Source organism: Nuphar pumila, chromosome 2 (assembly GCF_984573655.1).
Source record: "Nuphar pumila chromosome 2, dmNupPumi1.hap1.1, whole genome shotgun sequence".
In the NCBI taxonomy this organism is placed as follows: domain Eukaryota; kingdom Viridiplantae; phylum Streptophyta; class Magnoliopsida; order Nymphaeales; family Nymphaeaceae; genus Nuphar; species Nuphar pumila.
In genome coordinates this window covers 3,575,581-3,590,328 of record NC_143250.1, presented here as the reverse complement: position 1 = coordinate 3,590,328, position 14,748 = coordinate 3,575,581, and the positions used below count along the sequence as shown (strand labels likewise).

The following is a 14,748-nucleotide window of genomic DNA, read 5'->3' as shown; positions in this document are numbered from 1 at the left end:
ATGCCACTCAAGCAAGAAAAACAAACAATTAAATTAGTGAACATCATGTTGCACAAAACAATCATAGGGTACCATACAACATCCATTAGAAAGAAAAAAGAAAAAGCTCCAATAAACTGCTGATAGAGTATTTCAAAATCAGGATGGATGTTGATATTGTACACTATCATACTTTTCAATTTTTTTATCCATTAATCAATTTACATGAAAGCTATTTCCAAGTTGGTTCATGAGTATCAAACTGTTGCTGACTACCTAAGTACTTATCGACAGATGCATGCTAAATTGCTTCAGATGCCATCAAATCTCTGGTGCCTAATCTTAGTCAGCCTACATTTGTCATAACCAGTACCTGCCCGTTTAGAAACCTAACTCGGCCATCTCAGTCAGCTGTATGACTGAAGTGGTTTTTTCTAGGAGATATTCACTTATTGGACAAGAAAAACTATACGTCTCTTTCCATGTCTCAATATATGAACTGGAAATTTTAGAGTATAAGTTGTGACAAATTTGGGCTTCTTAGGCAGTTTTTGTAATAACCTCAAATTTTGTAATTTATTTATTTAAATTTATTTGAAAACAACGAGTATTTTTCTAAATTTGGGCCTTGGATCCATTATCGGATCCATAAAAGAACGTGTAAATAACCCACAATGGGGTATTAAAACTATACTTATAATAGTTAAATAAATAATTAATAGTATAAAAGAAAAGAAAAACCGAGTATTTAAGGTTGGATCCGTGTTTGGATCCAAATGGATCCAACATATGGATCTAAGATCCATAAAATGGTCTTTATATCCATATTCATAATAAAACTAATAATATAATATATAAATAAAATTTAAATTTTTATTTTTTTAATTATCCGAGGATCCACAGTTGGATCCATTCGGATCCAACTGATGGATCCATATGGTTGGGGGTCGGGTTACGGGCCTCGGGTCCGGACCCGAGCCGCACCCCCTGTGTAACCCTTTTAAAGAAAGGGGCAACCCGATAAGGGTTGCCCAATAGGGTTGTAGCAGAACAGAAAAGGGGAAAGAGGGGGGGTTACGCAGGCGTAACCGAAACCCCCACCCATCTCGGCAAGAAAAGGGGGGGTGGGGGGGGGGGGGGGGTCGGCGATAAATGGGAAGTGGAAGAGGGGGTCTCACCCTCTTCCCTCGTCTCCCTCGTTTCTCCCTTCCCTCAATCTCTCTCTCTCTCTTTCGCTGTGTGTGCGCACGCCGGAGGAAGGAGCCCATTACCGGCCATCCGCAGGCGTCAAGGGCCCCTCGAGCATCTCTTTTCACGGCAGTCGGAAGGAGCGTCACCAGTCAGCACCCCTATGCGACAACCGTCTCCGGCCACCGGAAAACCACCGTAAGAGGTACGGGTTCTCTCTCTTGAAATCGAATGAGAAACAGGATATGGACTAGATTTCATGAAATATTTTGAGGGGAAATCTCATCTTGAACTTCATGGTTCTTTTTGTTTTCTTTTGGGCTTTCGGTGGGTCGAGTTTGGGATGCTAGTGGTCGGGATCCAAAGGAAAAGGGATGTGGATTGCCGGAAAATTTCCCAAGGACAAGTGTCGCTTCCCGGATTCCTTTTAGGAACGCTGTTTCTGAAAAGCCCAAAATCTCAGATTTGGGTTTTTTTTTCCGATCCACGTTACGGATGGGTTTAATGGCTGCCAATTTGGGGATCTCAGCTGCTGGGAAACCCCGTTTTCAGATCAAGGTTGCTGCATGTTATGCAGTCTTTTGATGCTTAGAACCTCCGTGTTCACTTCCTGTTATGGCATATCCGGAATTGATGCGTTGGCTGTGGTACCAATGCTGGAACTTGTATTCTCTGTAGATGTCCCTGTTCTGTGAACTATTTAGTATTAGAGGTCATGCGAGTACATGCAAGAAAAAAAAAAGATTTGGTTTCTGTAATACTTCACCATCAGTCCGTGTGTATCTGTATAATGCTGAATCATGTTAACTGGTACCTGCCTATCATACTGAAATAAAACCCGGAATGGATTGGATGAACTACTAATCGATGTGGTAGGGGAAATTTCCAAAAAAAAAAATTGATACGTATAAATCTGATCAACATTAATATGCTTGTTTTGTGCTTTCCTCCGCGAAGTGATTTTGAAAGAGTTGCCATTAAAAACATGTCAGTGAGGCATGCATTCATGTAGTGTAAATTCGATATTTAACTTGTGATTTCTGTTTTAAATGTATTGCATAGAAATCAAATTTTGGGTTGCACATGGTCAAAGATATCATGAATTTTTCTGCATTAGGGAAGTACTTGCACACGGGCTGGCTCGGCTAACCCGGTCTGGCAGGGACTGGCCTGCCCAGTCCATCCCTTGGGCCGGACTGGAATAGGCCTGGCAGCCCATTGCTAGGTCCGGCCAGAGTCTGCCCAGGCCAGACCCAGCCGACCTGGGCCAGCTGGGCCTGTTTGGGGTCCCCAACCGACTTAGGTCGGCTGACTGTAAGCTGTCAAAAAAAAAAGAGAGACACCCTATATATATATATATATGTTGATTTAGAATCTGCACAGGTTGTGCTGATTCCATATACAGAAATACTTATGTGTAGGTGCACAATGGTTTCAGATATGATGATGTTTTAGCAGTATGATTGAATTGATGTTTATGCTTCCTATCATGTTTATCTGACATTCATATGCTACAAGATGACCTTACTTATGCATCTATGATTGCAATGTGACTACGTTTGCAGAAAATCTGTTTCCAAGTTCAGTGTCCTAGAAAGATTGTACATGGTTTACTAAGATTGTGGTGTATGATTGGTGAATTGTTGACTCGTGTTTTGGGTGACTATTCTACATAACTCTTTTTGGTCCAGTAACCAGTGCTAGAAGCTTCTGTTTGGTAAGCCAACATGGTCTTGGTCCAGGCCGCCCAGTGTTCGCCAATGCTACTTAGACCATATGCCTAATATTCATATTATTTGTCAACCTTCAAAATTCTTGGAAAAAGTTTTGGTGCAAGGGCTGTGCATTTTTATCATAATAAAAAGAAATCTTAGGACACCAAATCTATCTTGATTTATGTTTATGTATTTTGTTCATGCCCATTTACATTGTGATCAAGATACGTAGGATAGCTTATGCTGCATTACTAATGGTAACACTTGGTTGTTTTCTCATGCATGAGTCTACATGGAATTGAAGTATGTCTACATGCGAGTGGTTGTATGAGTGTGCACATAGCCGTTGTACGTATGTATTGCAAGGAAAGCATGCATACAAATACTCAATGAAATCATGCTGTTGACATGAATATGCAAATCCGAGGGACACATGCAATAAATATGAGACTGCGAATTCATATGCATGCATATGCTTATCATTGTTAGTGCGCATTTTTAATTGGCATGCATAAATGTATATTGTGAAACATTCAAAAGTGATGCTTTGTGGTATGCTATTCATGTTTTTTTTTTCATGTGGTGCATCGATGATAAATTGGATCATCAGGGGCTGGGTGAGCCTCGAGAACTAGTTGTTCTCCGTTTTAATTGTTTTTGACGCATTGCAACAAATCAAATGTGATATTGTTGTTTTACCGCACTGTTCTATGTTGTCACGGGCGGTGGTCCCGTGAAAAGCTTAGCATGCTGAGGTGCAAGCTTAGGTTATTAGTTCTGCATGTAAAATTGCAAATGTAAAAGAAATGAATTAATAACCAGATAAAAGAAAATAAAGAACAGTGTAATTCACTTTCTCCTTGATGTCCCTGCTTTAGCGTGGGAATCTGGGATATTGCGGTTTAGGGGAAACCGTGAGGATACAAAAACTCCGTGTGCGTTTTGTTGCCCCTGAACCCGATATTGAGGTTCTTCTCCTGGCCACGGTTTTAGGGAGAATCCGCCACTTTACCCGGGAGTGGTGTGCTAGTCACAGCTGTGAGTTTGTTTTGGTATACCAAGAAAGTGGCGCCAGTGGATGCTGTTTTCCCTGGTGTCCCCGACTTTGGATGTTGTTTTCCAAGGTTCCGATAGATGGTGCTGTTTCCTGATATCGGTCGAGGGCTAAGTTTGGAACCCGGTAATAAAATACAAATTGTGTGTGAAGCTACCCCGGGAACCCTACTTGACCTCGGGGATTGTACCCGTTTGGTGTATCCGCGGGCCACTGTAATTAAAAAGAGGAACTTAAGGATTATGTGCATTTAATAGGACATGCATATGGAAAGAGGAAAACTTAAATGGAAAATAATAAATGGTTCATGTATTGCACATAAATCATGCATATTCTTGCTATGCATTAGTTCATGCATGTTTACCTGTTCACTTGGTTGTTTATGTTGATCAGTATGATGTTGAGCTCTTTTGCATTTAATTGCCTTATTGATTAAGTTGTGATTAATGTTACATATTTCGTGTTCCCTCCTGTTAAATGTTACATGTTTAATTATGCATGAATGGTTAATTGACTTAGGAATTGAGTATAATCGTATTCCTCAAAATATTACATGGATCTTATTTATGCTCTTTTTCTTATTTGATTCATTAGAGAAACCTGTACGCAGAATTCTTCGGATTTCTAACCCTCTTATTTTATTGGTTTTTCCCAGGCACGGGTGAATCAGTGAAGTCGACTCGCTTCTGAGGGATACGAGGTCACATTTGTTTCAGACGACTTCACTTACAGACAGAGTGGCTCTACTGTTATTTTCTTTTAGTTCTTCTGATTTCCTGCAATTTGATATTTCATTTTTGACATGGAACATATTACTCTTATTGATTCATTAATAAAAGAATTCAGTGGATTGGTTATGATTGATAAATGTAAGTTGCTTTGTGGTGTATGGTTATCCAACTGAAATTGGAACTGTAGGGACCCCAGGTCTCTGGGAAGTTTTCCGCGACTCTTAGAAAAAAAAAAAAATTATTCCGCATTTTTCAAAGGTAGGAGTTGGGGTCGTTACAGGTTTGGTATCAGAGCCACCACAAAGACTTACACTTTTATCATCTTTCTTGTGTTAAATTTCTAAATTTTGGTATATGAGCCCTGTCCTGAATCGTCGACAAGTGTGACTCGTCCTCCAGAGCAGTCTTCTTCGCTTGTATGACTATTTAATACTTTTACTTTAAGTATGTGAATTTTATGTGATTGATTGAAATTATAGTTTAATATTCTTTTTATGAATTTAATAAGTCTTGGTATGATTACGTGAACTATTATTGTTAGTGATCAACCCTAAGGGGGTAGGATCAGTAGGAGTCTAATTTGTAGAAAGGATGTACGTTGTAGATGTCGCATTATACCCGCAGAGGTGCTTCGTCCTCTATTGCTGCTCCCTCAGACTGGCAGGAGCAAAGGGATTTCATGATGGAAGCCATTCATACTTTGACAGAGACTATGACGGCTCAAGCAACACAAACAGCGCAGGCGCTGCAAGCGGCCCAGAACCTCCAGGCGGCACAGGCAGCACAAACGGCGCAAGCTGCACAGGCTGCCCAGGCAGCTGCGCAGGCAGCCGCACAAGTAGCAACTCGTGACCCTCCTGTCAATATTGTTCCAAACGCAGGCGACGTTTCTTTCGAGCGGTTTCTGAAGTTGGACCCGCCTTCCTTTTCAGGAGAGGCAAACCCAGAGGCAGCAGAGCACTGGGTTGAGGAGTTGGAACGGGTGTTCGACGTCCTGTCTGTTCCTGAGGACAGGAAGACATCTTTTGGCACGTACCGTCTGAAGGGCGATGCCAAGAAATGGTGGGACACCCTGCGAAGGGTGAAGTTCGCCTATTGGGACGAAATCCCCTGGGAGACATTCAGGGAAGAGTTTCTGGACACGTATTTCCCCGCATACGCCGAGGAACAGATGCAACGGGAGTTCCTTGATCTGACTCAGGGAACCATGAGTCTGGTAGATTACACTACCAAGTTCCGGAACCTCGAGAGGTACTGTCCGAACCTCTTCAGAAATGAGAAGGCAAGAGCGTCGAAGTTCGTGCACGGACTAAATGATGGATTACGAGCTCGTGTACTGTCAGGTCGGCCTCCTACCTTGGCCGATGCGATCGAGTCAGCCACGGTTCTGACCAAGGACTGGGAGAGGTCTAGGAATGTGTCACAAAAGGGAGGAACAAATGGAGGGAATGCTTCGGGCGGAAAGAGGAAAGACCCGCCGATAGGCGAAAAGACTCAGGTTGGCAAGAAGCAGCGAACCCAGGAAGGATGTCAGCAGAGTGCGCATCAGGGACAACCTCAGCAGAGGCAACAGCAAGGGAAAGCCCAATCAATGTGTCGTAGATGTAATGAAAGTCATCCTCAGGGTTTTTGTCCGATGTTTAAGGGAGTTTGCTACCGGTGCCAGCAGCCAGGGCACATCGCTCCCTACTGTCCAAACCCGCCAGTAGCTCAGGGAGGACATCAGCAGCAGCAGCTACAACAACAACAGAGACCTCAGCAACAACAAGGCCAAAGAAAGGCCAACGGGAGAGTTTATGCCGTTATGACCACTACACAGGACGATCAGGCTGATCTGGTGTAAGGTATCGTCTTTGTTGTCAATCGTTAGGCTCGTATGATGTTTTATTTCGGCACTATCGATACTTATTTAGTATGTTTTAATTTCGAGGACGAAATTCTCTTAAGGGGGTAGGGATGTAATAACCTCAAATTTTGTAATTTATTTATTTGAAAACAACGAGTATTTTTCTAAATTTGGGCCTCGGATCCATAAAAGAACGTGTAAATAACCCACAATGGGGTATTAAAACTATACTTATAATAGTTAAATAAATAATTAATAGTATAAAAGAAAAGAAAAACCGAGTATTTAAGGTTGGATCCTTTTTGGATCCAAATGGATCCAACATATGGATCTAAGATCCATAAAATGGTCTTTAAATCCATATTCATAATAAAACTAATAATATAATATATAAATAAAATTTAAATTTTTATTTTTTTAATTATCCGAGGATCCACAGTTGGATCCATTCGGATCCAACTGATGGATCCATATGGTTGGGGGTCGGGTTACGGGCCTCGGGTCCGGACCCGAGCCACACCCCCTGTGTAACCCTTTTAAAGAAAGGGGCAACCCGATAAGGGTTGCCCGATAGGGTTGTAGCAGAACAGAAAAGGGGAAAGAGGGGGGGTTACGCAGGCGTAACCGAAACCCCCACCCATCTCGGCAAGAAAAGGGGGGGGGGGGGGGTTGGCGATAAATGGGAAGTGGAAGAGGGGGTCTCACCCTCTTCCCTTGTCTCCCTCGTTTCTCCCTTCCCTCAATCTCTCTCTCTCTCTTTCGCTGTGTGTGCGCACGCCGGAGGAAGGAGCCCATTACCGGCCATCCGCAGGCGTCAAGGGCCCCTCGAGCACCTCTTTTCACGGCAGTTGGAAGGAGCGTCACCAGTCAGCACCCCTCTGCGACAACCGTCTCCGGCCACCGGAAAACCACCGTAAGAGGTACGGGTTCTCTCTCTTGAAATCGAATGAGAAACAGGATATGGACTGGATTTCATGAAATATTTTGAGGGGAAATCTCATCTTGAACTTCATGGTTCTTTTTGTTTTCTTTTGGGCTTTCGGTGGGTCGAGTTTGGGATGCTAGTGGTCGGGATCCAAAGGAAAAGGGATGTGGATTGCCGGAAATTTTCCCAAGGACAAGTGCCGCTTCCCGGATTCCTTTTAGGAACGCTGTTTCTGAAAACCTCAAAATCTCAGATTTGGGTTTTTTTTCCGATCCACGTTACGGATGGGTTTAATGGCTGCCAATTTGGGGATCTCAGCTGCTGGGAAACCCCGTTTTCAGATCAAGGTTGCTGCATGTTATGCAGTCTTTTGATGCTTAGAACCTCCGTGTTCACTTCCTGTTATGGCATATCCGGAATTGATGCGTTGGCTGTGGTACCAATGCTGGAACTTGTATTCTCTGTAGATGTCCCTGTTCTGTGAACTATTTAGTATTAGAGGTCATGCGAGTACATGCAAGAAAAAAAAAAGATTTGGTTTCTGTAATACTTCACCATCAGTCCGTGTGTATCTGTATAATGCTGAATCATGTTAACTGGTACCTGCCTATCATACTGAAATAAAACCCGGAATGGATTGGATGAACTACTAATCGATGTGGTAGGGGAAATTTCCAAAAAAAAAAATTGATACGTATAAATCTGATCAACATTAATATGCTTGTTTTGTGCTTTCCTCCGCGAAGTGATTTTGAAAGAGTTGCCATTAAAAACATGTCAGTGAGGCATGCACTCATGTAGTGTAAATTCGATATTTAACTTGTGATTTCTGTTTTAAATGTATTGTATAGAAATCAAATTTTGGGTTGCACATGGTCAAAGATATCATGAATTTTTCTGCATTAGGGAAGTACTTGCACACGGGCTGGCTCGGCTAACCCGGTCTGGCAGGGACTGGCCTGCCCAGTCCATCCCTTGGGCCGGACTGGAATAGGCCTGGCAGCCCATTGCTAGGTCCGGCCAGAGTCTGCCCAGGCCAGACCCAGCCGACCTGGGCCAGCTGGGCCTGTTTGGGGTCCCCAACCGACTTAGGTCGGCTGACTGTAAGCTGTCAAAAAAAAAAGAGAGACACCCTATATATATATATATATATATATATATATATATATATATATATATATATATATATATATATATATATATATATATGTTGATTTAGAATCTGCACAGGTTGTGCTGATTCCATATACAGAAATACTTATGTGTAGGTGCACAATGGTTTCAGATATGATGATGTTTTAGCAGTATGATTGAATTGATGTTTATGCTTCCTATCATGTTTATCTGACATTCATATGCTACAAGATGACCTTACTTATGCATCTATGATTGCAATGTGACTACGTTTGCAGAAAATCTGTTTCCAAGTTCAGTGTCCTAGAAAGATTGTACATGGTTTACTAAGATTGTGGTGTATGATTGGTGAATTGTTGACTCGTGTTTTGGGTGACTATTCTACATAACTCTTTTTGGTCCAGTAACCAGTGCTAGAAGCTTCTGTTTGGTAAGCCAACATGGTCTTGGTCCAGGCCGCCCAGTGTTCGCCAATGCTACTTAGACCATATGCCTAATATTCATATTATTTGTCAACCTTCAAAATTCTTGGAAAAAGTTTTGGTGCAAGGGCTGTGCATTTTTATCATAATAAAAAGAAATCTTAGGACACCAAATCTATCTTGATTTATGTTTATGTATTTTGTTCATGCCCATTTACATTGTGATCAAGATACGTAGGATAGCTTATGCTGCATTACTAATGGTAACACTTGGTTGTTTTCTCATGCATGAGTCTACATGGAATTGAAGTATGTCTACATGCGAGTGGTTGTATGAGTGTGCACATAGCCGTTGTACGTATGTATTGCAAGGAAAGCATGCATACAAATACTCAATGAAATCATGCCGTTGACATGAATATGCAAATCCGAGGGACACATGCAATAAATATGAGACTGCGAATTCATATGCATGCATATGCTTATCATTGTTAGTGCGCATTTTTAATTGGCATGCATAAATGTATATTGTGAAACATTCAAAAGTGATGCTTTGTGGTATGCTATTCATGTTTTTTTTTTCATGTGGTGCATCGATGATAAATTGGATCATCAGGGGCTGGGTGAGCCTCGAGAACTAGTTGTTCTCCGTTTTAATTGTTTTTGACGCATTGCAACAAATCAAATGTGATATTGTTGTTTTACCGCACTGTTCTATGTTGTCACGGGCGGTGGTCCCGTGAAAAGCTTAGCATGCTGAGGTGCAAGCTTAGGTTATTAGTTCTGCATGTAAAATTGCAAATGTAAAAGAAATGAATTAATAACCAGATAAAAGAAAATAAAGAACAGTGTAATTCACTTTCTCCTTGATGTCCCTGCTTTAGCGTGGGAATCTGGGATATTGCGGTTTAGGGGAAACCGTGAGGATACAAAAACTCCGTGTGCGTTTTGTTGCCCCTGAACCCGATATTGAGGTTCTTCTCCTGGCCACGGTTTTAGGGAGAATCCGCCACTTTACCCGGGAGTGGTGTGCTAGTCACAGCTGTGAGTTTGTTTTGGTATACCAAGAAAGTGGCGCCAGTGGATGCTGTTTTCCCTGGTGTCCCCGACTTTGGATGTTGTTTTCCAAGGTTCCGATAGATGGTGCTGTTTCCTGATATCGGTCGAGGGCTAAGTTTGGAACCCGGTAATAAAATACAAATTGTGTGTGAAGCTACCCCGGGAACCCTACTTGACCTCGGGGATTGTACCCGTTTGGTGTATCCGCGGGCCACTGTAATTAAAAAGAGGAACTTAAGGATTATGTGCATTTAATAGGACATGCATATGGAAAGAGGAAAACTTAAATGGAAAATAATAAATGGTTCATGTATTGCACATAAATCATGCATATTCTTGCTATGCATTAGTTCATGCATGTTTACCTGTTCACTTGGTTGTTTATGTTGATCAGTATGATGTTGAGCTCTTTTGCATTTAATTGCCTTATTGATTAAGTTGTGATTAATGTTACATATTTCGTGTTCCCTCCTGTTAAATGTTACATGTTTAATTATGCATGAATGGTTAATTGACTTAGGAATTGAGTATAATCGTATTCCTCAAAATATTACATGGATCTTATTTATGCTCTTTTTCTTATTTGATTCATTAGAGAAACCTGTACGCAGAATTCTTCGGATTTCTAACCCTCTTATTTTATTGGTTTTTCCCAGGCACGGGTGAATCAGTGAAGTCGACTCGCTTCTGAGGGATACGAGGTCACATTTGTTTCAGACGACTTCACTTACAGACAGAGTGGCTCTACTGTTATTTTCTTTTAGTTCTTCTGATTTCCTGCAATTTGATATTTCATTTTTGACATGGAACATATTACTCTTATTGATTCATTAATAAAAGAATTCAGTGGATTGGTTATGATTGATAAATGTAAGTTGCTTTGTGGTGTATGGTTATCCAACTGAAATTGAAACTGTAGGGACCCCAGGTCTCTGGGAAGTTTTCCGCGACTCTTAGAAAAAAAAAAAAATTATTCCGCATTTTTCAAAGGTAGGAGTTGGGGTCGTTACAGTTTTTGAGGGTCAAGGTTACTTGTCATCTTGTTCATCGTTTTTTACCTTTAATGGAGCTTGTTATTGATATTTCTCTAATGTACTTTTTTTTATGAGAAGGCTGTACAGAAATCTAAGTTTTTTAAAGAAGATATCTAAGCATTACATGGGCAGCTATTTGCTGATTACACCCTATTTAGATATTGGTGTATAACTATTAAAATGTAGTCATATATATATATATATATATATATATATATATATATATATATATATATTTCTCAAATGTAAATTGTATTGCCCCTCAAGGGTATTTTGGCCATTTCACTCATATAATAGGGATTGTCCACTAGGGACAACACTGACTTTTTTCTGTATTTATTTTATTGCTATTATTTTAGTCTTTTTTTATTGTGTAAGGGCTCTATGGTCTTTTGACCATAGAGTCGTTGGGGTAGCTCCCAACGGCTATAAATATAGCCATTGGGGCTCCTCAAGGCCCATAGAGGTGTATATATAGGGGGTCTCCCCCTCTCTTTGTATTATGCTTCTAAGACCATAGAGTCGTTGGGGTAGCTCCCAACGGCTAATTATAGCCGTTGGGAGCTCCTCAAGGCCCATAGAGGTGTATATATAGGGGGTCTCCCACTCTCTTTGTATTATGCTTCTCTTAAGCATTTTTAGGATCCAATAATATTTATGTTTTTAACTTTGTATTTTTCTTTTGGCTCCTTGAAGCCTTGTATGCACTTTGTGCTTATGTAGTGCCTTAGTACCTTTGTATTATCCCTTAGCGAATTTGTATTTGTGCTTGTGCACATTGTACTTTCATTTTCCGCTTGTTTCATTGCATGGTATCAGGGCCGAAGGACCTTAAAACAAGTTGTTCATGGCGATCAAGGATTGTGTGCTCGTGAAGATTATGGTGGACATGCTTTTGCCATCTCTCTTTGTCTATTTTTCTTTTCTCTCTCTCTTTTCTCATCTTCAAGTATAGAGCATGATTGTAAGATAGATCACTCCTTCAAACTTAATGGTACAAACTACAAGATGTAGACCACCGTCATGGAAAACAACCTCAAGGGAAGGAAACTTTGGGGTTATGTGATGGACATGGTGTAACGAAATACAAAAGATATTCAAATGTCACTTATGGACATACACAATCGTAATGACCACTTATGGGTCAATTGCATGAACACAAGAGACACAAATCAGCCACTTAAGGGTACACAACACATAGAAAATGTAAAATGTTATTTATAAAATGCTCTAAGAAAAATCATACAAGGATTGGGGTTTCAACCCCTTTATATACACAAAGGAAACAAGAGGGAGCCGTTGGGACCTCCCTAACGACTAAAAATGTAGCCGTTGGGGAGATCCCAACGGCTCTATAGTCTAAAGACCATTAAGTCCTTCCCTAATCTATCAATTGAAAAAATAAAAAGAAAAGAAAGAAAAGAAAAGAAAAATGAAAAAAGGATATACAATGACAATAATACCCTTATGTACAAAAAGACTAAAATACTACTATATACATTGACACTCCCCCTCAAACTTACGGTGCCTAACAAGAAATGAAACCTCGGAGAACGAAGTGCTTTAGTGAAAAAGTTAGCAAGATGATATTCAGATACGACATGTGGCAGCAAAATCGTCGTCTTCAAGAATTTTTCTCTGACATAGTGGCGATCCATCTCGATGTGTTTAGTGCGCTCATGAAAAGTATGATTCCCAACAATCTCCCAATGGAGCGCTTCTTCTTTTTCTTCTTATACTAGGCGTTCGGTGCTTGTTTGAGACCATACAAGGTCTTTTTAAGATGAAAAACCTTTTCTTTCGGAATATCATACCCAGGTGGTGGATCCATATATACTTCTTCCTTCAATTCTCCATTAAGAAAGAAAATTTTGACATCCATTTGGTAGATAGGTCATTTCCTAATAGCAGTCACAACTATATGTGTTCTAACAGTGATCATTTTAGCGACAGGGCAAAGGTTTCATCGTAGTCTATCCCATATTCCTGTGAATACCCTTTAGCTAATAGTCTGACTTTATATCTTTACAATGTTATATTTCTCTACATATATGTCATCTTTTTATTTTGAGGTAAAGAATTAGGTCAGTTTTGCTTCTTACTTTGAACCAATATGCATCAAACACCTAATACACAGTTACAATGGGACACTATGTAACATATAAACTTTTCACACAGAAATCAACACACAAAAAAGTAAAATGTTTTGCCAGCAAAAAAGAATAAAAAGCAAAAAGGAATACAAAATATAAAATGTTGCACAACTGTATATAAGGATATAGTCCAATTTTTAGAAACTTTCTAGGTCAATACATTAAAACACCTAAAAGATAAAAAACAAACAAAATTTAATTTAGTCAATTATACATTTTTATGCCATGACTTAATAGTGCAATCAATTTAGATTTCACAGTTTTGTGTTTTGAACAAACAAAAATAAAGGAAATTCTTTGTGACAATAAATGCTTAGTGCCCTTAATCATGTCTTAGCCTAATTTTTTATTATATAAATTTCTAGATTGTAAAGTTTCAAATGTAGTTACGTATTCTTGCAGTTTTTTTCCTCTATAAAATTTATAAAAGACAAAATTTTGTAGAAACCAAATTTGTTGAGAGAAAAGTGCCAAAATGATGTTAGGTAAGACCCAAAAGGTCAAATAACCAGCAAAACAAGGGTAACATGTTTCTAAGTGAACATAACGCCACTCAAAGTGCCAGATTATAAATATTACATGACAAACTTCAGCAACTGTGAATTACAAAATGAGAACTCAATAAGTTGATATAATTGATGGTTCAAAGAGTAGAAAAAAGAACTATACATATTACCAAACTTCAATAATTAAGGAAGCAAGAGGTTTCAAATTTTCCATAAAAAGAATGCATGAAAATAACCTGGTTGACCAACTGATTTTTGAATCTTTCTGGGTGCAGCTTCCTCTCAGAATGAAATTCATAGGATACTTGGGCGTCCATCCCTGCGTCATGTAAAAAATACAAAGTCACCCATTTAATTCACCAATATTACAAAAAGTGCCTCTAGAACCAAATAGCATCTACATATTTCTTCATCTATTCATCCATTTCATTTTAAACAATTTGACTTTTAAATGCAAAAACATCAGCAGCCAAGGGCATCAAATCATATTGCTCATCCACCCACGAGCTCCTTGCCAATGCACACAGATTAGTGATATTTCAATTACTGTACATTGATTTAGTTACACAATTGTCATAACTACTAAGCATTAATCTAGAGAAGCAGGGATCATGGATAGCATTTGCATTGGTAATTGGGTGTCTTTATGAGTGAAGAACCTTGCCAGGGATTTATGCTAAAAGAAGGTGATTAGCATATGATGCTTCAATAAAGAGAATCAAAATATATGGTCTAAAGAAAGATTGCTTACCCATGCTGAAGTAGTTCCAAAATCCACCACGAAATGTGTGAAAGCCATCCTGTAAGAGGTCATAGAACATGAAAAAGTAGTGTGCATAAACAATGTGATGCAACATCATAGACCTAAAACAAGACAAGGGATCCATCTATAAATATGCTATCTAGATGAATTGGATTCGGTGTTCTGTTTTACAATGGAGGTATACATTCAAAGTTCACTCTAAAATAATGCTATGTATAAAACTTAAACTAAATTTTTGC

At 39.7% G+C, this 14,748-nt stretch overlaps 1 protein-coding gene across 3 annotated transcripts in view; it reads right to left on the bottom strand.

The window, feature by feature from the left end:
• The window catches only part of LOC149844509 (diacylglycerol kinase 5-like), a 79,800-nt gene that overhangs the window by 24,346 nt on the left and 40,706 nt on the right, over positions 1–14,748 (bottom strand). For all 3 annotated transcript variants that reach the window (XM_089994618.1, XM_089994619.1, XM_089994620.1), the window contains 2 exons: positions 14,498–14,546; positions 13,983–14,065 (listed from right to left, as the gene is read on the bottom strand). In XM_089994618.1, coding sequence (XP_089850744.1) covers positions 13,983–14,065; positions 14,498–14,546 — 132 coding nt within the window. The remainder of the gene's footprint in view (positions 1–13,982; positions 14,066–14,497; positions 14,547–14,748) is intronic.